This window comes from Stomoxys calcitrans, chromosome 5, assembly GCF_963082655.1.
Source record: "Stomoxys calcitrans chromosome 5, idStoCalc2.1, whole genome shotgun sequence".
NCBI lineage: Eukaryota > Metazoa > Arthropoda > Insecta > Diptera > Muscidae > Stomoxys > Stomoxys calcitrans.
Genome location: NC_081556.1, coordinates 17028934 through 17055273, shown reverse-complemented (window position 1 = coordinate 17055273; position 26340 = coordinate 17028934). Strand labels below are relative to the sequence as shown.

Genomic DNA, 26340 nt, shown 5'->3' with positions numbered 1-26340 from the left:
TCGACTTAAAATGTCATGTCTATCAAGAAGATATATACTTTATGGGGTTTTAGACGAATATTTTGAGGAGTTACAAACAGAATGACGAAATTAGTATATCCCCTTCCTATGGTGGAGGGTATAAAAAAGTCATTTTAATTTGAAATAAATGTTTCTCGGAGTTCATAATTATATAATGGCAGTTTCCCAACAATAAAATATTGAGGGCACTATCTGTCAAAATCAGTGATTAGTGCAACTCTGGTTTTGAGTCTGTGACGAGTTTGCGCCATTTTTCTTTGTTTGTATGTGTTAAGGCTCTTAACTATAAAACGCACACAACCAAAACTCGTTTACAGATAGTTCACTTTGTGAGAAAAAATTTTACTTAACTGTTTACGGTACACTACCTGGTAATGAAATGAACGACATCTACTTATAAGCTTGATATTAGCTGTCAAATTTTGAGAGAAATTATATACCTCTTTTGTTTCTACACTCTTTAGTTTCGCCGCATTTATTCTATTTACTCATCTGGCAATGCCATTGTTTATGAAAACATATGCCGCAAATTCGCCTTAATGTCGCTGCTGCAAACTTAAACTTTCAATTTCGTTGGATTTATATTGTGGTTTTGCGTCGCAACTTTAAAAACATAACACATCGAGCATATTTACAGGTAGGCAAAAACAAAAGAAGTGTGGTGTTTGCAAAATAAACTTTAACAAATTGCTGAAGAATTTCACAATTATATTAAATTATACATATAAAAGCATGACCATCTATCTTCACATAAAGACCAATCACTGAGTAGCAAATCATGGCTTTGCAAGTGCCCTCAGTAGCTAATAGATAAACAATAAATGGTATGTTCGTTTTACAGATATCGAAGAGAATTAGAATTTCTCACAATGAGTTCCTATTCACACGCGGATCCTATCGCTTTGAGTTTCAATGAGACTTGCCTAAGGACTTCGGACGTTCAGCTATTGTGCGGGCCTTATTGGCTTAACGATCAGATCATATCCTTCTACTATGAATATCTGGAAAGGGTGAAATATAAACACAATGCAGATTTACTATTTATACCGCCGGAAGTTACACAATGCATGAAATTCTCAGATGATGGCGAATTGGAAACCCTGTTGAATCAGTTGGAGGCCCCGAAAAAACCCTTCATTTTCTTTGTGGTCAACGATAATGAGACAACACATGCCGGTGGCACTCACTGGTCCTTGTTGGTATTCTCTCGGCCGGAAAAGACATTCTTCCATTTTGACTCGTGGGGCAACAACAACTCGAATTGCTCACAACAGTTTGTGCAAAGAATCAAGGATGCCTTGAATTGCCGAAATTGCCATATGAAGCCCATACGATGCCTGCAACAGGCTAACGGCTATGACTGTGGCATCCATGTGATTTGTATGACCGACAACATAGCCGACTATGTGAATCGTTATGAGTGTGTGGAGGGTGTGGGACCTCTGCATCAGGACACGATATCCGCCAAACGATCCGACCTCTTGAAACTGATACAGTCACTGGGTGGCAAAATCTAATCTAAGTGATTTTTGTTTTGATTTTATGAAAAACTTTTGTGTATCTCTTAATATTATTACTATTGGTTTTTATAATGATTCCCTTCAATTTTGTATTTTAGATAGTATGTAGTACTTCCCCAACTAAGTTATGTATGTCGGTACGATGGCTCGATGATCGATGATTTTCCTTCCAAATAAACATTGGACTTGGTTGTTCTTTGGTTTTAAATCGTAGAAGCGCCACGCGCCTTCTCCGGATATTAAGTGAAGACTGCTTGAGTCTTAAATATGAATAACTTATTTATTGATGAAATGAATATTTCTATGAATTTCTGGCATTTGATTTTCACTTATTTTTATTTATGAATATTTCTAAACACCAGCATTTATTCGTTTGCATTCGTCAAAAGAATATGAATTTGATTTTATAATGTCTCTGAGAAGAATTTGTTGTATTTACCTAAAAAAAAATAATTTTATTCTATACCTAAGTGACAACTATATGCGTTCGTCCACACTCGTTAATTGATATTTTTTTTTTTACTTGGAAAATAATTTCCTAAAAAAATTGTAAATGGTTACAACTACAGCCCGGCCAAGCGCCCTATTATTTGTATTCATTATATTGATTTGTATTAGCTGTTTGGATTGCACCAATCTTTTTTTTTAATTAAAAAGCAAGAACTTTGTTCTTTTTTGTTTGTCAAAATTTCACATAGAATTTAATCTGAAACTCAAAACTTAAATATATACAAGAATAACTATTTACATTTATACCATAACAAACATATATACATATATTTAAATTACAAATACAGTAAAATTATCTACCTTACAGCTTCATTTAAAATGAAATAAAAACATAAAAAGAAAAATGATTTTGTCTTGTAAAAGTCGGAACGGCATTATTTCTTGTGGAACGAACCCAAAGTATCCACAACTATGGATATTAAACTTCCCCAAAGGCCGTCCTTTTGTGAACGTTGTAAATTTGTCCATGAATATTCTATATTCCAAACAAGGGCAAACTTCTCATATATAACTGAAAGCGGTCCGCTTCCTCTTTACAGCCCAGTTCGAATGGCGTGCCACAGAGCGACAACTCCTTGAGAAGTTTTTACATGGCATGGTACCTCCCAAATTTCGCTAGCATTAGGAGGAGATAACCACCGCTGTACATTTTTTCTAATGTTCTTGCCAGGATTCGAACCCTAGCATTCAGCGTCATAGGCAAACATACTTACCTCTGCACTATGGTGGCCAGTGATGCCACTCAAGAAAATTATTTGCTACCAAAACGCATACAAAATCCTACCAAAAACCAACCTTAACCTACCAAATATCCTAGGAAATGGCTTTCCTTTACCCTTCATATAGACCATTCATCTGATAAGACTTTTAAAGCTCATAAATGGGTTGCCCAAAAAGTAATTGCGGATTTTTTAAGAGAAAGTAAATGCATTTTTAATAAAACTTAGAATGAGCTTTAATCAAATATACTTTTTTACACTTTTTTTCTAAAGCAAGCTAAAAGTAACAGCTGATAACTGACAGAATAAAGAATGCAATTACAGAGTCGCAAGCCGTTGAAAAAATTTCTTAACGCCGACTATATGAAAAATCCGCAATTACTTTTTGGGCAACCCAATAATAGGAAATGGCTTTCCTTTACCCCTCATATAGACCATTCACCTGATAAGACTTTTTAAGCTCATAAAAGTAATATTTTTGAATCGTATTAGATCCGTTAGAGCGATTCCAAGATTTAAGGTAGTCGCATTAACTGAAGTTCGATTTCGATGGAATTTGGAACCGGGAATTACATTGGCTCCTCAACATTCGAGAATGGACAATATTTGATTGTAGATGTCATACAAGCCGATGTCCCGATTTAAGATACTTAACACAGTCTTGGATTGACGGAACCCTAGTATTGCCATCTGGAAGATCAAGTTACACGGATGGATCAAAGCTAGAGGACAGAGGTGGCCTGGTGGTTTACATTGAGAACCCAAGGACTGAGATCTGTTTTAGACTGTCTGGCCAGAATACGGTCCTGCAGGCGGAGAAGCGGGCAATGAAGTGGTGTGGTGCTAACACGAGGACGTCGGCCATTTAAGTGGAAATCGGGCGATGCATATATTGGGTTGCCCAAAAAGTAATTGCGGATTTTTCATATAGTCGGCGTTGACAAATTTTTTCACAGCTTGTGACTCTGTAATTGCATTCTTTCTTCTGTCAGTTATCAGCTGTTACTTTTGGCTTGCTTTAGAAAAAAAGTGTAAAAAAGTATATTTGATTAAAGTTCATTCTAAGTTTTATTAAAAATGCATTTACTTTCTTTTGAAAAATCCGCAATTACTTTTTGGGCAACCCAATATATGAGAGCTATATCCAAACCTGAACCGATTTTGATTAAATTTTCCAGATATGTTAAGGTCAATAACAAAACATTCCGTGCCAAATTTTGTGCAGATCGGTTGAAAATTGTAGCTAATAGAGTCATTTACGTGCAAATCGGGTGATACATATAAATGGGAGCTATATCTTTATCTGAACCGATTTTAATAAAATTTTGCAGTTATGTTAAAATCAGCAAAAAAACAATCCGTGCCAAATTTTGCGCAGATCGTTTAAAAATTGCAGTTACTACGGGCATTAAAGTGCAAATTGGACGATACATATATATGGGACCTATATCTAAATCTGAACCGATTTTGATAACATTTAATAGTTATGTTAAAATCAGCAAGTAAACAATCCGCACCAAATTTTGTGCAGATTATTTGAAAATTGTATTTAATACGGCCATTTATGTGCAAATCGGGCGATACATATATATGGGAGCTATAACTAAATCTGAACCGATTTTTACCAAAATCAATAGCGTTCGTCTCTTTGCCAAAAAAGTGATATGTGCAGAAGTTAGTGATGATTGGATAACGACCTGCACTTTGATTACAAGAATACATGGACTCAAAGACGGAGAGACGGACGGACGGACAGACAGACATGGCTTAATCGAATCAGAAAGTGATTCTGAGTCGATCGGTATACTTATCAAATGCACAAAACTTATAATACCCTGTACCACAGTGGTGGTGTAGGGTATGGTAAAAGTAGTATGTAGGGTAGGGTAAAAATAGTATTCATTTGTTCGCATGACCTTACCTTATAAGTGCATCCTGATACTTTTATACCTTTTTCGAATAAAAATCACATACATACATGTAAATACATATGAAAATATGTACATTTTTATTTTTTGATATAATTTGTTCTTGTACATACATATAAAACACTTAACTATAATTTGATTCAAACAGTTTTTTCTTTGTAGTATAACTTGTTCACAGACAGATGAAATAAATTAAGAGAAAAATGGGATAAGATCAAATCACACATAATTCTTATTAGTGTCAGTTAAGACGTACATACATACATACATCAAAATTAGAAACTAAAGTAATAAAGAAAATGGGCCATGTTTCTAATACTACATATGCATGGGGATATTTAAAAAAAAAAACCAATTACAACTACAGCCCACAACTCAGAATATATTTTTAGGTAGTATTTAATACACATCAATTCAATTACTGTGCTGGTATATGGAAATAAATGGTTAGTATGCATAGTGCCATCATAAATCAATCAAATGAGGGTTATACGTTCATTTCAATTCATTCACGTTAAAAAACATCATATATGCTTTGATGGAAACTAAAATTCTAAACTAAATACGTATTTCTGGTCTTGCCCAACCACCAAATGCCTTCTCTAGCTCCTCGGCAACAGCTAAACACAAACGATCTTGATTGAAATTGGCAATAACTTGAACGCCAAGAGGCAAACCCTCAGAGCCCAGTTTTCCCAAGGGTATTGTGGTTGCCGGAAATCCCAGCACATTAATGATGGCGGTATATGAGAAGTTTAGCGGTCTCACTATGGGCTCATTGTGATAAGGGGCTACGGTGGGATGTGTGGGATAAATGAGCACACCATTCTCGCCCAGCAATTGCTGTAGTTCTTCGCGTAAGGCATCACGTTTCTTAACCAAGTGATAATATTTTGAGGAACCATGTTGAGGTTGTGATTTATCCAGCAAAGCAGTAAATAGACCAATCAATGTATGTTTCGATGATCTGAATAGCCATTTGACCAACTCAAGTTTGGTGTTAATGGTGCGTTTACAATTTCCCAGTTGATAGTCAAAGCCATGGCCAGAATCATCTTTCATATTGGCAAACCATATGGTAGCAGATTGTTTGAACAATGGTAGCTGAACCTGCTCCACTGGCACCTTCAACTTCATTTGCAAATGATCAACTATGCGATGTATGCCATCAATAATATCTTCATCGACCGGCGATACTAAACGGCTACCACCATCGGTTTCTTGATAAAAGAATTTTAGCTTTTGCACATCTACGGTTTCGTCCAATTTCAAAAGGGGTGCTTTTTCGCCGGCAATTATTTTCAATACAGGCTTCAAATCTTCGGCATGACGCACCATTGGGCCAACTCCCAAAAATGAGTTTTGCTCTTCGCTAACCGGCAATGGAAATTGACCCATATTGGAGACCACAAATTTTGAAGGTTTATGACCAAAGATGCCATTGAAATAGGCAGGCATACGTATGGAACCACCAATGTCGGAACCCAAGCCAAATGGTGATGCCGCTGCGCCTTGTATACAACCCTCACCACCACTGGAACCACCCACAATACGATTGGTATCGTAGGGATTGCGTGTGCGACCATGTACAGTGTTATTGCTCTCCCACCACATGCAAACTTCGGAGACATTGGTTAAAGCAAATGGAATGGCGCCAGCTTTACGCATCAAAGCAATGGTGTCGGCATCTTCGGAAGCTCTATGATTACGGCGCTCATAAAGACCAGATGTGTGAAGCATACCTGAGGAGAAAGATGAAATTTAATTGTGAGAAACTATGATATTTTAGATAAGGATAAGAGTAATCGAAAAATTGGGGTTAGGTTAGGTTAAAGAGAACGTAACTAACAACCTCGCTCCAATCGTAGACAAAAAATTTAACCAACGCTATAGGTATGGAACCAGGTGAGAATAGTTAAATTTAGGCTCTCTTCTGTCGACAATGACAAGAGGCCTTAGTGTCTGGAATAGTTAAATTTAGGTCTCTCTTCTGTCGACAATGACAAGAGGACTTAGTGTCTAGAAGAAAGAACGATTCTCACTTTATATTGTGTTTGACACAAAAAATTCTTGACCGTCTCCAACTCCTCCTCGTTATGGCACACCCTGCAGAAGTCTGCCTCTTCCTGCTTCCAACGCGACCTCAAAGACTTGACGTTGCTGTGACTAATCAGGACTCCTATCAGCAAATTGCAGTCATGCATTCTCAGTCCCAGGCTAAGCGAAATCCTGTTCCGCAAAATATTTGGTCATAGGGCCTTTGCCAACCTACAAACTACAGCACCAGCGTACGACTCAATCGCGTGGTAAACATAGAAACGTCCACTTTATCAACTTCGCATAAGAGAGGGTTCAATTAATTCGTTCATTCCTGAGCTGCACGTCCCCCACCGCCCTTGATACAACCATGACAGCCGGTTGTACGTACCGGATTGACCCGATGGAGTTCTTGATCGGCAAGGGCTGCTGCCTCAGTGTATAACACACTGCCCCGTAACCCCGAGGGCGTGAGTACTTACGCAGATCTCTCATAACATCCGTGTCTACGCTTATCGTGACCGCTCCCAATACCGCGGAGTGCTTAGGTGGACCACCTACATGATCGTGGATCACGACGACTCGGCCATATCGTTAAATACCGCGGTGTACTTACATAGACCATCCGAGTTCGTGGCCTGGTCGTTACGTGCAACTCGTGTTTCCGCGGTATGCTTACGCAGGTCATCTATGTGATTGTGACTCTGTCAATTCTTGTAACGTTTTAAATTCGTGTTCATGCCGTAACATGACCAAGCCGTTACACGAATTTCCTAATCCTGCGGTGTGCTTAGTATAGGTTTCTTAGCGTGGCAAGAGCTACGTTTTCAGTAGCTTAGTGTTGCTCTCTAACCTGTCGCCTTGTGGACCTACAGTTCATAGCATGTCGTTGCAGTCGTTGGATTAATATCTCTTCATGTGTCAACATCGCTTCTATTTTTTATACCCACCACAATAGGATGGGGGTATACTAATCTATTCATTCCGTAACACCTTGAAAAGTTGTTCTAGGACCCCATAAAGTATATATATTCTTGATCGTCTCGAAATTTTAAGTCGATCTTGCCCTGTCCGTTCGTCCGTCTGTCGAAATCACGATAGCGGTCGGCGGCGTAAAGATAGCCGCTTGAAATTTTGCACATATACATCTTATTGACGTAGGTCTTTGAGAATTGCAAATGGGCCATATCGGTTCAGATTTGGATATAGCTCCCATATAAACGGATCTCACGATTTGAATTCTTGAGCCCTAGTAGGCCGCAATTGTTGTCCGATTTGGCTGAAATTTTGCACGTGGTGTTCTGTTATGACTTCCAACAACCACGGTCCAAATCGGTCTATAACCTGATATAGCTTCCATATAAACGGTCCTCCCGATTTGACTTCTTGGACCCCAAGAATCCGCAATTGTTCACCGATTTGGCTGAAATTTTGCCCGTAGTGTTTTTTTATTAAGACCCTCAACAACCGTGCCCAATACGGTCCAAATCGGTCTATAACCTAATATAGCACCCATATAAACCAATTTACCAATTAAATTCTACGACCCATAGTAGTTTCAAATTTCAACTGATCTAACAGAAATTCGGTACGCAAAGTACACATGTGCTCATCAACTAAGTTCTAAGTTCGTATGTGCAAAATTTTAGCAGAATCCATGGTAGTGGGTTCTCAAGATACGGCCCGTCCGAACGTTTTTACTTGTTTTCAAGTGATTTAATTTGTTTTAAATTCGCTGCCTTTCTTTCTGGTTGACAAACATCAAAGATGTGATGAGTTCCAAACCTATTGCTGTTGTTCTTGTTTTTCTAATGTTTGGAGTTTGCATTAACAATTTCTGAGACTCTGTGCAGCCTTTCTATTTCCTATCTTTGCCTGTTATGGCATTTTTACTTACCCTTAACTGCTATACAATCTTTAGTTGAAATAGGAACGCCTAAAAAGGGTAATTTTTCTGCTAATTCTTCTTCAGTGAATTTGCCCGATTTGATTAACTCATCCGCCTCCTTGGCTTCCTTCATGGCATCGTCAAATCGTTCATCTACCATACAATTCAATAATGGGTTTACTTCTTTTGCTCGTCTAAAGAAGGACTCTAACACCTGAACACTAGTCAGCTGTAATGGTCAAAATAAAAAGGTAGATCATATGAAAACAATGCTAGATGTAATAAAATGACCTAAGTACATACCTCTTGTCTACGTATCTTTTTGGCAAGTGATGTAGCCGATTCTAATAGAATCGGATCTGTAATGGCGGGCATCGATTGACCCTTTACACCATACACTAATTTAAATATGAATCTGGCAAACATGGTATACAAACGAAAGAATACATCTTCCATTATTCTAAGAAATGAGGAACCTCCTTTTCGGCGACTTGGTGTGCGATGACTGCGACTCGTTGAAGATCTGCGAGATGAGGATCGTTTCCTCCTCTCATTATTTGTGGTAAATGCATTGTTTTCTGTCATTGTGTCGGAGAGGGATGTGTGTTACCAACAACAATATTTAAAGTTGTTTAGTATTGGAATGTTCTCACAATAAACGGAAGTGTGACGATGAAATGGTTTTAGCGCAATGGTTTATTCGAGCTTGGAGGCATTGGATTTTCTTTTAAAATAGAAACTGAAAAGAAAAAATTGGAGAACCGAGTTAGTATTTCGAATTCAAAAGTCTATTGTAGTCTAAAAAATCAAAACAGGATATACTTTTTAAATGGGAAGTATACCAGAGTGCATAGGCATGGTAAGTTCCAAAATGGACAATCATTTGCATGCCTATAAGCAGAAACCAAACAACAGTTATAGTAGAAATCAGACTCCCATGAAGCAATTCTTGTTCATAGGGAAGATAAGACATTTTTGTCACGACAGACAAAGCCTCCGATAGTTATTGAATCCATACTTGATTAACAGTTCAAATACAACAAACAAAATTACCTGTGATAATAAATGTTTCCATTTGTAATAAAACCCTAATCTTTAATAGTAGTTATTGTACAGCTTCAATACTTTTCACCTGTTCAAGCAAAACCTATTGAATATTGAAATTATTTAACCAATAGCTTACTGTCCTTATACGAGTAGAAGCTCACATTGTTTTATCATTTGTAAAGATATACTACGTATCTTAAAGACATCTTTTTTTTATATTAGCAATTAATAACGCAATTTGCAATTACTTCACAGATGAAAAAATGTAAATAAAAACAAAGAGCTTTGCTGATGAAATGATTATTGCCAATTTCTTTCTAGTCAACACACACATTTGCAATAATCACACGCGCCAACTCTTCATCCATCTACAGATGAAATTGTTGCAATTAATTGACGCAATTGTTGTTGTTGTGAAATTTTACGCGCCTTGTAAAGAAATTCTCATTCAATGAACTATGACGTAAAGGCGTAATGTATGAGAGCAGATAGACTCGCATTCAAAAGACACAACAACAATTTATATCAAAAATCATAAACACACACTTGGTGTTCGGCTAAGTAGAGAGAGGATTGCTCACGTTAGTTTTTACACCTTGCTTATGGAACCGAATGACAACAGTGACTGAATAAAGAGTCAGATACAAGTTTAGAGTATACCACGAAAAACGATGAAATGCTTATAACAGTGTTGCCAACAGCATAAATATGTTGAAATAAAAATGATTAAAAGAGATAAACTTTTTTATAGATGCGGTTTCCAGGAATTGTTATAATTTGTTTTATATGGAATTCGTTGAGAATATCGTTTTTTATACCCACCACCAAAGGATGGGGGTATATTCATTTTGTCATTCCGTTTGCAACACATCGAAATATCCATTTCCGACCCTATAAAGTATATATATTCTTGATCAGCGTAAAAATCTAAGACGATCTAGCCATGGCCGTCCGTCTGTCTGTTGAAATCACGCTACAGGCTTTAAAAATAGAGATATTGAACTGAAACTTTGCACAGATTCTTTTTTCGTCCATAAGCATGTTAAGTTCGAAGATGGGCTATATCGGAATATATCTTGATATAGCCCCTATATAGACCGATCCGCCGATGTAGGCCCATAAAAGCCACATTTGTTATCCGATTTTGCTGAAATTTGGGACAGTGAGTTGTGTTAAGCCCTTCGACATACTTCTGCAATATGGCACAAAACGGTCCAGATTTGGATACAGCTGCCATATAGACCAATCCGCCGATTTAGGGTCTTAGGCCCATAAAAAGCGCATTTATTGTCCAATGTCGCCGAAATTTGGGACAGTGAGTTAAGTTAAACCCCTCGACATACTTCTGCAATATGGCACATATCGGTCCAGATTTGGATATAGCTGCCATATAAACCGATCTCTCGATTTAAGGTTTTGGGCCTATCAAAGGCGCATTTATTATCCGATTTCGCCGAAATTTGGGACAGTGAGTTAAGTTAAGCCCCTCGACATATTTCTGCAATATGACACAGATCGGTCCAGATTTGGATATAGCTCCCATATAGACCGATCTCTCGATTTAAGGTTTTGGGCCCATCAAAGGTGCATTTATTATTCGGTTTCGCCGAAATTTAGGACGGTGAGTTAAGTTAAGCCCCTCGACATATTTCTGCAATACAACACAGACCGGTCCAGATTTGGATATAGATGCCATATAGACCGATCACTCGATTTAAGGTTTTGGGTCCATCAAAGGCGCATTTATTATCCGATTTCGGCGAAATTTGGGACGGTGAGTTAAGTTAAGCCCCTCGACATATTTCTGCAATATAACACAGATCGGTCCAGATTTGGATATAGCTGCCATATAAACCGATCTTTCGATTTAAGGTTTTGGGCCCATCAAAGGCGCATTTATTATCCGATCCGAAAATTTGGGACAATGCTTTATGTTAGGCTCCCCGACATTTTTCTGTAACTTGGTCCAAATCAGTTCAGATTTAGATAAAGCTGCCATATAGACCGATATCTCGATTTTTTAGTCTTGGCCCCATAAAAGGCGCATTTATAATCGGAGTTCACTGAAATTTGACACAGTGACTTATGTTAGGCTTTTCGACATCCGTGTCGTTTATGGTTCAGATCGTTTTATTGTTAGATATAGCTACTAAAAAGACCAATATTTTGTTATACACAATTGAAAAATGACTTGTACATATTAGTATTTGGTCCTAATCGGAACATATCTCGATATAGCTGCTATGGGGCATAATGTATGCATTTTTCACCGGATTTTGACGAAAGGTGGTTTACATATATACCCGAGGTGGTGGGAATGAATTGCAACCCAACTTCAGTTGAGTTGCCAACGCGGAAATTTGTTATAGAAATTTCCATTTCTGTATTGAATTGCGCAACTTTCTACATTTTACGTAGTAGCTGAACGTTCAAAACACTGATATTGAATGAAACTGACAAAAATTTCCTTTATACTAATTTTTATTTCATGATTTTATCTTCTAGCAACGCAACCATAGTTGAGTTGCCATTCATAATCGACCCCTTAGTCGCAGAGTTCCTGGGTCTGGATACTTAACAAAATTAAGGCGAAAGATAGAAAACAACAAACTGATACAACAACAACAACTATGGTTTTCAACATCCAAGCCAGGTATGACCCGAATCAGTCTATGTCCCCATATAACTCCAATAGCATATAAATTCGTATGCATTATCCTTTGTTTGCCTATAGAGAGATACCGGGAAAAGAACACGACTAAAACGATCCATGGTGGAGGATACATAAGATTCGGCCCGGCCGAACTTAACACGCTTTTGCTTGTTTTATTTTATTTTCTGAAATTTCTAATTTTAGAGCCCTATAAGAGTCCATTCAATAAAATTACAATATATACTTTCAAGGTCAATCCCATGGCAGCCGGTTGTATGTACCGGATTGACTTCCAAGGTTAGATTTGTGAGGTATTATGCCATTTGAAAAAATGGTATTGCAGCCATATAAAAACTTCTCCTCAAAGAGGTATCGCACTGCGGCACGCCATTCGATCTCGGCTATAAAAGGGAGGCCCCTTATAATTGAGCTTAAATATGAATCGGACGAGAGATCGGATCGGCTATATGGGTATTTTATGATTTCGCAAATCAATATTTCGATGTGTAACGAATGACTAGACTAGTATACCCCTCCATCCAATCGTGGTAGATATATGTGAAAAGTAAGCTCGAAAAAGCATTATGTGCGCCATATAATTACTTATCGTTTTTATTGTATGGCCATAAAATGGTTAAAGTCTGATATCGTATCTACAAATAAAAGTCATAATCTCCAAAGTCTCGCCGCCTGCCTCACATACTACTACTGACCTCTTTAAATCGGCCTAAGTGTGCTCGTATTCCCATGTGTTCCTTAATGATAGATGTGACGATGAGCCTTCGATCAAACTCATTGTACCCTAGTTCCGATGTCTTCGTTTGTCCCGTTGTATCCCGATGAAAATGCATATTCATTAATAGCCTCAACATGCCTTCTACCTTTACTTCGTAAAATTATTGTTGCAATTGTAAAAATACTTGTTTTATGATAAACTTTACCCCAATGAAAATGAAAACAAGTAAAATGTTTGGACTTCCTTTTCAGAACCACATTCTGGCCTCAATAAACAGGTCTTGCCCAAGTTGTTACTTAATTTCTTATTTGTTTTGCATTAAAAAACAAGAAAGTAAATTCCCTTATGAATAATTTAATAAGTTAAGTATTGTTTTTAATGGTTTTTGCTTAATTGTAGCGCGACTTTCTGAATTGAGTTTAGAAAATTACAAGTTTGAAGTTCTTTGAACTGTCGCCTCCTACAATCAGGTATAAATGTTAAATTAATGTGGGTCATTAACTTTTAATTACAAGTGTATATAAGCACATAAAATACTTATATGTAAGCGACATTTACTTAGTTTCATTTGTTTAATGTATTGAACATTATTTAAAAAGATACACTCATAAAAAAGTCCACTAATAATAGCAAACACTGTCTGCTGAATATTCAAAGTTTCCAAATATCAGAATGTACTACAAATTCATATATTTACGAGTATGTACCTACATATGTGTAGGCTGTGAACTTGAAATAAGCGACATTTTTTACTATCTCACCCCTTTTTAACTTTTAGTAGGAAGGTAAAGTTCAGAAAGAACATTTTGTTTGTTATTTTAGCAAAAATATGCCGGTTTTTGATGTTGTTGTAGTAGTGCGTTGTAAAACAGATCCCTCTGGTGTGCGTCCAGAGGGTCTGAGTCGATTGGGTCTGGCTGGGCAGTTAAACAGGTGACGTGAGGTCCTCCTCACAATCGAGACATACATCACGCACGTCTGCATCAATCCTCCCTCTGTAGCAGTTGAGGCTGCATATGCCAGACCGCCATTGAGCCAGAATTACTCTGGTTTGCCGGGGGAGGTCAATTTTTTCAGATGCAATGGGAGTTGGTCATTCTCCAAGGTCTACTTTCACATGGTAACTATTTACCGCATCTGCTACTGTGCGCAAAACAAGCCGATTACTGTTTAGATATATGTCCATAGTGGCATGGGGCGAATTAATATCTGCACCCTCTTTTCAACCTAACCTAACCTACCGAGTCTGCATGAACGTTGTCTAAACACGCTTGATATTCGTTTAAACGTCAGAAATATCTGTTATCCCCTTTTCAGCGGACAAAAAACTGTTGGATAGAAAACTATTTATGCTATTCCTTTCATTTATGTTCCCACTTGGCAGCAAAAACTTAGCCTAAATCGATGCCTTTAGCACTGTCTTAAAATGTTTTTTTTTTATTCTCACCACCATCGAAATATTTATACGCTGTCCTATTTATTAAATCTTATCCAGTAAGGAAGGGCAAAAGTCGAGCGGTGCCGACTGTATAATACCCTACACCTACCCTATAAGTACAATGTGGTGGCTATATCCAATTCTGAACCATTTTTGATGAACCTCGGCGAGCAAAAATATGTTCAAACTGTTATAACTACGGTTGACAAATGACAACATTATTGCAAATTACCCAAAATCTGACGAACATATATTTGGGAGCTACAACTAATACTGAACCGATTTCTATGTAATGTCGGGAGTCATAAGAAAATCCTTCTTGCCAAATTTCCAGAAAATCGGTTAACAGATAACCATTTTATTACAGTATTACTGCAAATCGGACGAACATATATATGGGAGCTATGTCCAAATCTGGACCGATTTTTTCCAATTTCAATAAGCTTCGTCTCTAGGCCGAAAAACACGTCCATACCAAATTTGAAGACAATCGGATGAAAACCTGTAGTTTGTACACAAATTAACATGGACAGACAGACAGACGGACATAGCTAAATCGAATCAGAAAGTGATTCTGAGTCGATCGGTATACTTATCAATGGGTCTATCTCTCTTCCTTTTGGGTGTTACAAACTAATTCGCTAAGCTATAATACCCTGTACCACCAGCAATCCCAAGGCAGACGGTTGTACGTACCAATATATATTGATGAAGGCGGTTCTGGCAAACTGAACAGAACCAGGGTCCGGGGTTCTTTTCAATCCCGGCACGGACCAGAAGCGTGCGGAGAAGGCACTCCGGGATGTGCCTCTCCCATGACGAAAAAAGACGAACACGTACACTGAGGCGGCAGCCCTTGCCGATGAGGATTCCATCGGGTCAATCCGGTCCGTACAACCGGCTGCCATGGGATTGATTGTTGTTGTGATTGTGCTGTTGTTGTAGCAGTGTGTTGTACACTGAGGTGGCATCCCTTGCCGATAAAGGACTTCATCGGGTCAATCCGGCACGTACAATCGGCTGCCATGGGATTGATGCCGATTATGGAAATATGGGGCTCAAATCAAAGGTATTTGGGAATAGACCACGAATCTGATTTCAACATTCGGGACCAACTGTCCAGGGAACGTCCCACCACCATGACAACCCCCAAAAAGGACGTATTTGCTCGCCAAGATAATTTGGGTCTTCAAGATAGTGGAGCTCGATATTGATAGTTTTTTGGGCCCATACCCCAAACCAAACATATTTGCTGACTTTTGCATTAAGTATTTGAGATTAGAAAAATAATTTGGTATCCAATTTCGAAGCCAATGGCAATAAGGGGTGCATATAAATGATATATAGATATATGAAAATAGAGTCGATGCAGACATATTTTCAGGGTTAAGTATTTGGGGTACCTCCCCACTCCCCAAAACATCCCTAAATACGGCATGTTTACCGACCATGTCAATGTGAGGCTCAAAAGAAAGGCATCCCTTTCCCAAAATACCTCACAAACAGCAATTATTTTCTAACCATCGCAATATGGAGCTCAAATAATGGGATTTTTGGAATTAGAATACGAATATCCAAATGCGGGACCATGTATGATTTCTTGAGGCCCTAGAAGCCCAAATCATAGCCCGTTTAGATTTCAAACACAATTTTAGTTATAACTGTGTTGTTTTTCGACAGTATCTATAGTGGTTGGTAACCAAGATTCGAACCGGCGAACCATAGCACGTTTTTACTTGTTTTATGTTCTGCTCATAATCTCTTTTCCTTTGCTTTATAAATAAATGTCACTGCTTCTATATCAGTTCCAAGTGAAATCTACTCAAGTTACTGGTAAAAAAGCATGTACTAAGTACAAACACGTAATTGAATTTTGCAAACATAACACTTTGGAATTGGGGTATGAAGATTTTTGGCTTTCTGTATAGTGTTATCAGTCTAATTCAAAATGTGTGATACGGTGTTTTTTAAATAGTTCTGTCCGATACGAGAGAGCAAAGTGTTTGTTTATATGAAACATAGATAACAGCCAAATGGCTACATTTGAAGAATATGAAATATATGTATATATTGGGTTGCCCAAAAAGTAATTGCGGATTTTTCATATAGTCGGCGTTGACAAATTTTTTCACAGCTTGTGACTCTGTAATTGCATTCTTTCTTCTGTCAGTTATCAGCTGTTACTTTTAGCTTGCTTTAGAAAAAAAGTGTAAAAAAAGTATATTTGATTAAAGTTCATTCTAAGTTTTATTAAAAATGCATTTACTTTCTTTTAAAAAATCCGCAATAACTTTTTGGGCAACCCAATATATGAAAAAAATATAATCGGCAAATTATGAATTTGTTCAATAGATTATAAGGTATATTATGTACAGAACATACAGATTTTCTGCAACTAATGACCAGCAGTAGTACCCCACCTATCTACATGATAGGCGTTTGGAATATTTATACAACACAGATGCACAAAAAACGTGCGTCAGTCCATTTGAAAGAGTGAAAAATAGAAGTACATATAAAATGGGATAAATATACAGCGGATGTTGTTTAGAGGGGAAAACATTTTTTTCGTACAAAAAGAAAATTATGAATGTTAATTGAATTGCCCTTGGGAAGATTAATGGTTTTTAATTAAATTATATGGACTATTACTGACACTGCCCATATTAAAGGTTGCAAGGTGGTAGCTTTTAATAGGTTTGAGGATGTTTTACTTGGTGTCATCTCAGGCCTTTTTTTAACATCGATGGAATTATGAAATAAGAAAACTATCTTCACATTTTACAAGACAATCTTCCGGATATTGTAGTTTACGTTATAGCAGTGTATTGTACACTGAGGCGGAGGACTTGCCGATTAATTACTTCATCGGGTCAATCCGGTACGTACAACCGGCTGTCATGGGATTGATTTGTTAATAATACTGAAGTAGTATTTATCTAGTAAATATTGGGTTGCTCAAAAAGTAATTGCGGATTTTTTAAAAGAAAGTAAATGCATTTTTAATAAAACTTAGAATGAACTTTAATCAAATATACTTTTTTTACACTTTTTTTCTAAAGCAAGCTAAAAGTTACAGCTGATAACTGACAGAAGAAAGAATGCAATTACAGAGTCACAAGCTGTGAAAAAATTTGTCAACGCCGACTATATGAAAAATCCGCAATTACTTTTTAGGCAACCCAATACTTTATGGGGTCTTCTTGGGGAAAATTTCGAGAGTTACAAACAGAATGACGAAATTAGCCACCGTAGCGCAAAGGTTAGCATAGCATCACCTCCTAATGCCGGCAACATTTGTGAGGTGCTATGACATGTAAAACTTTTTTCCAAAGAGGTGTCGCGCAATGCCACGCCGTTCGGACTCGGCTATAAAAAGGAGGCCCCTTATCATTAAGCTTAAACTTGAATCGGATTGCACTCATTGATATGTAAGTAGTTTGCCCCAGTTCTTTAGTGGAAGGTTCATGGGCAAAAATTTGCATTTTGCATCCTATGGTGGAGGGTATAAAAATCAGGATATATAGTAGGATCAATGCAAGGATTAAAAAAATTAATAAAGGCAGTTGGAAGTCATGAGAGAAATCATTGTACAAAATTTTAGCCGAACGGGATGAAATTTTGCAACCTCTATAAGCGCAATATATTTTAAGGGATACATTCAGCGTCGGAATGTGGTAGTTGCAAAAAATGTTACTGCCGAAATTATCAATTGAAACATGTAAAAACGTGTTTAGTTCTGCTGTGCCAAACTTTGGAGACCCACCACCATGGATATATTAATCATACTAATTTATTATAACTCCACTAACATATCCATATTTATATATATATAGAGTCTAGAACCGAGAACCGAGAACAAGTCACAGTTTCAACGAAATCAGGCAATAAATCTGCTTTTTTATGGGATTATGACCCTAAATTGGAAGATTGGTTGGTATGGCAGCTATATCTAAATACAGTTTGATCTGGATCATATTCTGGTAGGATAACGGGAGGCTTAATACAAGTCACTGTGTTAAATTACAGCGAAATCGGACAACTGCACCTTTAATGGGATTTACACTAGAGCTGGTAAACTATCGATAATCGCAACATTCGATATTTTCTATAGTTTTAATTATAAATATCGATAGTATCGCTACTATCCTTAATTTCCCATCACCTTTGTTTCAAACAAAAATGAGAAGTAAAAATCAGTAGATCGATTTGTGTAGAAGCAAAATCAATCTACAGGCAAAATAAAATCGACGTCAAAAAAGTCAGTTAGAAGTAATGAGAGAAATTATTGCACAAAATGGTTGACTAATCGGATGAAAATTGCGCCCTCTATAGGCGCAAGGTATTTTAAAGTATACATTCACTTTCGGATTGCTTATTTTTGCAAAAAAAATAAATTTTTGGAATAGTATCCATCGGAAAAATATCGATCGATATTTAGTCAAAAAATTAAATATCGATAGTGTCATCGATATTTTGCCATCTCTACAGTATACGCATCCGCATACAAATTACTTTTCTCGCGGCGTAGGAAAAACGTATAGAAGCGCAAGCACTCGAACAGTATAAACCACTTCATGTGGTTGCCCTTTACTGCTTTACATCATTAACCATACATTCCTCCTTATTCCGGTGGACAATGGCGTAGTCGAATGCCGAAATTTTTCAAAATGGTGTTATGGTTGTCGAAGACGAAAATTCGTTTACATTTCTGGTATCACATAAGTCGAATTCGACTGTCAAATTTGTCGAAAACGATTAATATATAAGTTAATTGCATTCTTAATTACATCGGGCCTGTTTGTCGAAAGAGTATGGAACCTACTTTTATATAATTTTTTTTATTTACCACAATATTTTTGTATTATCAAACTGGCGAAGGCGAATAAGTTACGGAATAGCACGGAATGTGATATTCTCCTTCGACTACGACTGCTGTCGATTTTCGCCTTCGACAACGGGAATAAGGATGAATATCTATAGCCTAATAATAATAAATAAAAAAAGTCTGGCATTTTTTCCAAGACAAAGCTTCTAGTATTTTTGTACTTTTTTCCATAAATTCTAGTATTATAAAATTATTCATTACATTCATGTTGTTGGGTATTCAAAATTTGGCCTAGTCGACCCCAACACCTTTGTACCTGTGTATATATCTAGAATTGTTTATAAAAACATAAAATGTTTGATTTCATTAATGATTTTATTAATCAATTTCCATGACTTCACACGTTGTTGTTGTACGTTAAATTATCATACATAGAAAGTTATTTAATATTCGTTTTTTTATCTTTTGTACATGTCTGGTTCGCTAATATTTGAAAAACTTATTTATTTTTGTTTGCATTCGCATGTAGACAATGGTTATGAGTAATGTATACATACACTGAAAGCAATGATTCTAATTTTGAAATATAATTTAGGAAACACAAAGCGTGGTTCCACTTGATATTGTTGTTAATATGGTATGGTATGGTTAATATGGGTGGGTTCATTTTTAGGGGCAAAAAAATTATAATTTACGAAGAAGTCATGGCTATGAAATCAAAATTGGGCTTGCGATTTTTAACAACAAACCTTATTTTTTGGTCCCGTATTAATCAGTCTTTCGATTTTGTACTTAACAATGCGGAATCTTGATTTATAATGCAAATATGGAATATTTACTACACCAGTCGCAGCTTCAAAGTTGTTTTACAATAATGACTTACTTGTAAGTGGACGCGAAATTTTACGTTTCCCCATAAAAAAAGTCGCTCTCAAATAGCCCCAACTTGTATTTGAAAGTGATCAAAACAAGTTACTGTAGTGCCACCAACAACTATCACAGCCAATGGCAATGATATACACAACAGCCACATTCAACGACTCGACGTTGGCTGGCCACCCAGCCGCAGCAGCGAACATACGCATTTTTGCAAGCGGCTGCAGGAGAGAATATTTTGTTTTGCACTAGCGCTGCCGTGGTGAATTGAAAGTATGTTGCGATGAGTATGAACATATAAAAGGCAAGGACAGGCAAGGGGGTGGGAAGTCAATTGTCGGAGTACAGGCAGACATCGGGAAGCAGGAAAAATATCGATGAGTAGAGTGAAAAAGTGACATATACAGAGTGCGAGGACAAAAGTGACAGTGTGCGCCAGTGTATTTTCGTGGCCACCAAAACCCCGTGCAACATCCGATTTTCGGCCGGTTATCAGTGTACCTTCGTGGTCACTGCATCATAAAGATCCAGACAAGTAACGCGGTTAACAGTGTACTTTCGTGGTCACTGCGCCATAGTTCTGTTGTTGGGCCTCCGCTAAACAGTGTAAAAGTTTAGAAAATTCGCATCGTCTACGCTTAGTAAATCCACATTGCAAAAGCTTCGTTAAACTTTGCCGATTCTCAGCGTTAACAGTGTACTTTCGAGGTCACTGCACCATAGTTACGCCGTTATGTCTCGCTAAACAGTGTATTTTTGGTGGTCACTTCACTGGAATAGCTTCGTAAGATCCGCGCCAGTTTGAACCTCGGTCAACAATGTACTTTCGAGGTTACTGCATCGTATATCCGCCTCTGTGCCTTCGAAAAACAGTGTACTTTCGTGGTCACTGCATCGTACAAGCTGCGTGCAAACTGATTCTCGCCGATGTGTCATCGTAAACAGTGTACTTTCATGCTCACTGCACCATAGAACTTTATATAAACCCCGCCGCGTATTCCCCGTCAACAGCGTACTTTCGAGGTCGCTGCACCGTACTATCGCCGATTTACCTTCGCCAACCGGTGAACTTTCGTGGTCACTGCATCGTAAAACCCTCGCCGAGTGAACCCCAGTGAACTGTGCGAACACGTGAGGCTAATTTCACTTCTCAACAGGTTCTTGATATCGTGTGCGATGTGGCACCTTTTTGTTTATCTCAACTAATTCCTACATTTGGACTAAAAATAGCCAGTAATGAACGCACAGTTCAATGAAGATCATATAAAACCGAGACATGTATGTACTTTGATCGTAGAAATGCTAAAGGGCATAAATGAGATTATCTGTAGCTTCTGTTCTCCATTAAGGTGTTATAAAACATTTAACAAAGTTGTAATAGTCTACATAACAGATGTGGTTAGCATGTATGCTTGCACATCCATAGTGAACCTAAGGCAAACCTTAGAAAACATTTTTGCTATTGCCTCATTATGCTAAAAATACATATTGACTTCCTTTCGCAAAAAAATTTCATCAGGCAACCTCTTTTAATCAATGCTAAATGTACCAATAATCAAGAATATACTTCATGGATCAATGTATGAAGATTTTATTAACGGAATGACGAGATTGGTATATTTAACCCACGGTTGTGGGAATTCAAATATGCTTAAACACTTCATGTAGATGAGTATCTATCCACTGATAGCATTTGCCAAGAATAGATTGCAATAGCTAATCACCATGCCTATAAATTTTGTATAAATAAGCAGTTGAAATGATAAACAAACATCTATGTACTTGGTTGGTGCTTTCAATATAAATTCCTATAGCTGTGGTATCATTTCCGAGCAATTCGAATCGTTCAAAGGTCAATTTACAAAAAAGTAAACTCCAATTACATTACAGCGATACAATGGATGATATGCGTTTTCTGCAGTTTAGTTCTGTTCTTTTTGTAGAACAACGATTGTAGAACAACGATATAATTGTTGTTTTGTTATTGTAATCTCTTTTTTTAATGACAATGACAAAGCCAACAAAGGGTGAAATATTTATTTTTTATTAACGTCTTCTTTGGCTTTATTGAAAATCCTCTTTGTTGTCCATACAAACTGGTCATGAGTAAGTAATGCGAAACCACAAAACAAAATAATCATTTCGTTGTTAATTGGAGTCATTGAACTACATTTTGGGGCCTATTGAAGAAAGAAAAGGTATTTATTGAAGTTTCCACTTAAGACTTTGAAAATAGCCGAAATTAATTCAAAACTCCTTTAGTTGTGTATGTAATAGACTTCAGTTTACAATATGATATATACATAAATAGATCAGATATCTTTCTCACTTCTCTGTATACACTATACATAGACAGTTTCTTATCATTACTCTTGTAAGATGGTAATTGATGGTCTTTGATCTTTTGAATCTATTATCATGACTTTGAAAGTACTCTGAAAAAATGTTGCCAACTTTTTGACACGACTCACTTCCGTAAATTAAAATGAAGTGTGCGTGCTATTTCGCCAGAATCAAACTTGTACCTTTCAGAAATAAATTCTATATTGAACTTTGACTTCAATTAGATTACATTCAATGTTAACTAGCAACTGGTACACAGACATAAGTTAAGCCGGTACTAATCGTATACAAGGTTTGGCCTCAATTTCACTACAAATCAAATCAGAATTATGTGTTTTACATCCGAAAACACTTGAACCATAGGTATTTGAACAAAAAAATCCACTAAAATGGTCTAGGAAAATATACTCCGCATTCCCCCGAACCGGAAAAAATGCACTTTATAGGGCGCACCTCCCGATTTCATAGAAAATTGGTATGTAGATTTGGGTTGATCCCAGGAACACAAATTTGATGTCCTTTTTGGGACAAAGGGCCCTGGACCCCCTAGGGGCCAAAAACCCTGCCCTTTGGGGGAAGTGGTCTGACCTAGACAATATGTGTATCAAATGAAAGGTATTGTCAAGTAGATTACGAATATGCAAAAACATGTTCAAAATTGGTCCCGGGAAGGAACTACGGGGTCTTGAAAATTTTGAACGCTATTAAGCTCAAAAAGATCTGTAAAGAAAAGATTTTTGCCTGCGGTGCTTCTAAAAACTTTTCATAAAAATTGCGCGTTTTTCCTTAATTTTGCAAAAAAACCTATGTAGAAAAATTAAGAATTTTCGTGCGATGTTTTTTTTGCCAAGTGCGCTTTTTTTAGGAGCAATAAACAAGTACCAAATTTTTATTTTTTTAATACCTTTACGTTTTGTACATTATAACATTACCATATTCATGAAACTATTACATTAACTGACATACTACACGCACCGTTCATTCAATTCTCATTTCTGATTTTGTTTTAGATCAATACGAACGTAATTTTGTAAGCAAGAATGACAACCATTGTTCTTGAAGTGACGTGGTGGTTGGGCGATAATGGTGAAGAATTGGTAGATAAACTGATGGAATTCGGTGTACTTCCTAAAAGAGATACCAGGGAGGGTGTAAAAAATAAAAAAAAAATCGGGGGAGCCCTATAAAGTGCATGTCACGTTTGCGTTCGACGTTAGGGACACTTACTTGTAATGTCTGGAATCCTGGCAAGAACCCCAGAAAAAAATTTTATGCTGTATTTATCCCATCTGTAGTCCGCATCTATTTGCATCAGCAAGAATTTCGCAAATTGCGAAATTCATTCTGCTTTGCAAGCTATCCTTATGTGTAGTGATAACACATAAGGATAGGGCCTAACATAAAAATCGAACTTCCGGGTTTAAGGGCTAAACCTCGACACGGGATGACTACACGGGTTGGAACTCTCAGTACCCATTTGTGTGGGTACTGAGATCATCGTCATTATGAGAAGCTCAGCTGAGAGCTACCGGGCGAGTACACTGGTTGCGGGTAGTGGGACGCTGCATATGCGGTGTAGCTGTAGCTGCAGTAGTGGACAATCAATGGTATAGAGTGGTGAATCTCAGTGAGAGGCTGCCCGTCAACGGCTCTTGCTTAAATACTGAGTGCCTATGATGCTCGATACGACAAGGCGAGTTATTGGCGCCTTTAAATAACCAATGGCCATAACGTTCTCTGAACAAGCTTGCTCACATATGGAGCTTGACGAGAATCGCCACCTCCACATACAAATTTGGTTACAACAACAACAACGAAAAATAGGAAGTTTTATTAATACGACACCAACACCGAATTCAAAACCTGAAGGCCAATTTTGATTTTAGATCTTTTGGTTCTTGGGTAAAACTTCTTAGAATTTGGCGTAGATTACAATGTTGACAACCGTTTGATGTTTAACAATTTACCCACCCTACTGCACATATAAGCCGAGGTCTCAACCAACTCAAGCTTTGCCATAATACGGTCCCCGTAGGCATTGACTTATCGAAGAAGGATTATGATACCGTCAACCATGCCATGTTTTGTGGAACATCGTTACCACTTTCCCACTGATAAGACCCAAACATTGGATCGCAATTATCAGGCGGCCGGGTTTAGCTAGTCTAAATTATTAGCAAACTATATCAATGTTAGCGAACGATTAAATTTTATGCTTATATTAACGGAATTTTGCTAAATATTCATTCTACGCTACTCCGCCAATTCCAATGAAATTCTGTCACTTTATTCCTTGCTAGATGTCTCCCATCTCTGCGATGACTGTTTTTTTGTACTGTTGTTATATACGTGTAACAGGAAATTGGAACTATACATTTTATACAATTTAGGAATTAAGTTATAATCAATTTTCTTACGTAATACATTTATAAAATTTTTTAAACCTTTTATAATTGAGAAAATTACACTTAATTATTAAAAGACATGTGTCGTATATCAACTCATACACTTATCGCTCTAGATGGCACTCATTGATTGTTGCAACAGTACAAAGAGAATTGTATTTCCTTTTTTTAGGTGTTGTTGGTTCGAAAACGGGTTGACGGCTCCACTCCACTGGGAACCCAAGCTAAATAAATATCCTCTGCTCTTTTGTTTGAAACCAGTTCTGGTTTTACAATTTTCTTTCATATTATACACATATATTCCATACAAGCTTTCCTTTCTGAGCAAGATGAATGGCCATCTTTTACTATGACTTCATTACGATCAACTTGGGTTTCTCTTTGTTAATTATTTACACAAACACTACAATTCTATGTATGTATGCAATTTTGGGTTTTTTTTTTATTTTTTATCACGTAAATCGCAGAATTTTAACAATTTGACTTATTCATTTATTATAGGTAACCACAAGCAAAGGGTTCACTCGTCATCATCATTACCATGTATTTATATACTTTATTATTGTTATTTACTTGTTTTCACAAAAACTACCTATATAGCATTCACCGCAAAATAACACTTACTTTCCACCCGGCCTAAAACTGTATGATATGAACAAATACACCAATATACAATTAAAAAGTACTGGCGAAGCTTTTGACAAAAAAAATGCTGCTGCTTGAGCAAAGGCAAAGCTAATAACAAAATAAAATTCCAATTCTCAATTTTTTTACATAAACTAAACATCTGACTTTGACATCAATCAATGCCTCTCTCATTTTCTTGTTGTTGTTAAGAGCAAGGGAGAATTAAAAGACCAGGGATGGAAAAGTATGTGTCAAAGTATATATATGTGCCTATTTTTACAGGCGAATAGTTTTCATTTCACCACGAGAAAAAAAGGTTATTCAAACCACGATAAAATATGGTTATTCAGAGGACATGGCTTTTAATCATATATTTTCTGCTGCAAGTCACATTTTGGCTTATCTGTATTTCAATTTAGTCAAATTGTGATGATCGATTGGCAATATGTGAACGGCGATTTACTTCTCAACAAATAGAAAAATATCGAAGGACCAAGCGAAAGGTGAGTGCATTCTACAATATTTCGAAATAGTCATATCCTTTGTAGTGGACATTTGTAGCTAACGGTGGTAAAATCACTAGGCGGATTTAGAAAGGTTATTTCAGGCGAACAGATGAAAATGCCCGTCCAGTTTGACGGTGTCTATAACAGTAGTATTCGGGCTATTTTCCCATTGTAAAATCAGCTATTTCCAATGAATTGACGAAATGTGATAAAAAGGAAAAGTTATTGTACTTTACTTCCTAGCACTCCCGCTAACTA

General features: G+C 37.1%; 2 protein-coding genes across 4 annotated transcripts; one reads left to right on the top strand and one right to left on the bottom strand.

Moving 5' to 3' along the window:
- The first annotated feature begins 523 nt into the window (after positions 1–523).
- On the top strand, positions 524–2381 carry LOC106088190 (sentrin-specific protease 8). Its single transcript, XM_013253580.2, has 2 exons — positions 524–658; positions 863–2381. Exon 2 carries the CDS (start codon positions 891–893, stop codon positions 1536–1538), a length of 648 nt encoding a protein of 215 aa, XP_013109034.1. The 5' UTR covers positions 524–658; positions 863–890; the 3' UTR covers positions 1539–2381.
- A 2672-nt stretch (positions 2382–5053) lies between these two features.
- LOC106088203 (fatty-acid amide hydrolase 2-A) lies at positions 5054–25679 on the bottom strand. 3 transcript variants are annotated; one of them, XM_013253607.2, is made up of 4 exons: positions 25574–25679; positions 8927–9362; positions 8633–8852; positions 5054–6440 (listed from the first exon to the last, which is right to left on the bottom strand). In XM_013253607.2, the coding sequence occupies exons 2-4, from the start codon at positions 9206–9208 to the stop codon at positions 5257–5259; spliced, it is 1686 nt and encodes a 561-aa protein (XP_013109061.2). In that variant the 5' UTR covers positions 9209–9362; positions 25574–25679; the 3' UTR covers positions 5054–5256. The 3 variants fall into 3 exon arrangements, with proteins under 3 accessions (XP_013109061.2, XP_013109062.2, XP_013109063.2); XM_013253608.2 differs by lacking the exon at positions 25574–25679 and adding an exon at positions 10252–10318; XM_013253609.2 differs by lacking the exon at positions 25574–25679 and adding an exon at positions 9677–9772.
- Between the last annotated feature and the right edge of the window lie 661 nt (positions 25680–26340).

Bases quoted from the DNA above. Each gene is read 5' to 3' on its own strand.
- LOC106088190 (XM_013253580.2), top strand. From the start codon at position 891: ATGAGTTCCTATTCACACGCGGATCCTATCGCTTTGAGTTTCAATGAG.
- LOC106088203 (XM_013253607.2), bottom strand. From the start codon at position 9,208: ATGACAGAAAACAATGCATTTACCACAAATAATGAGAGGAGGAAACGA. The intron at 8,853-8,926 runs GTATGTACTTAG...TGACCATTACAG, and splicing joins AAAAGATACGTAGACAAGAG to CTGACTAGTGTTCAGGTGTT. The intron at 6,441-8,632 runs GTAAGTAAAAAT...CTTTCTCCTCAG, and splicing joins AGATTGTATAGCAGTTAAGG to GTATGCTTCACACATCTGGT.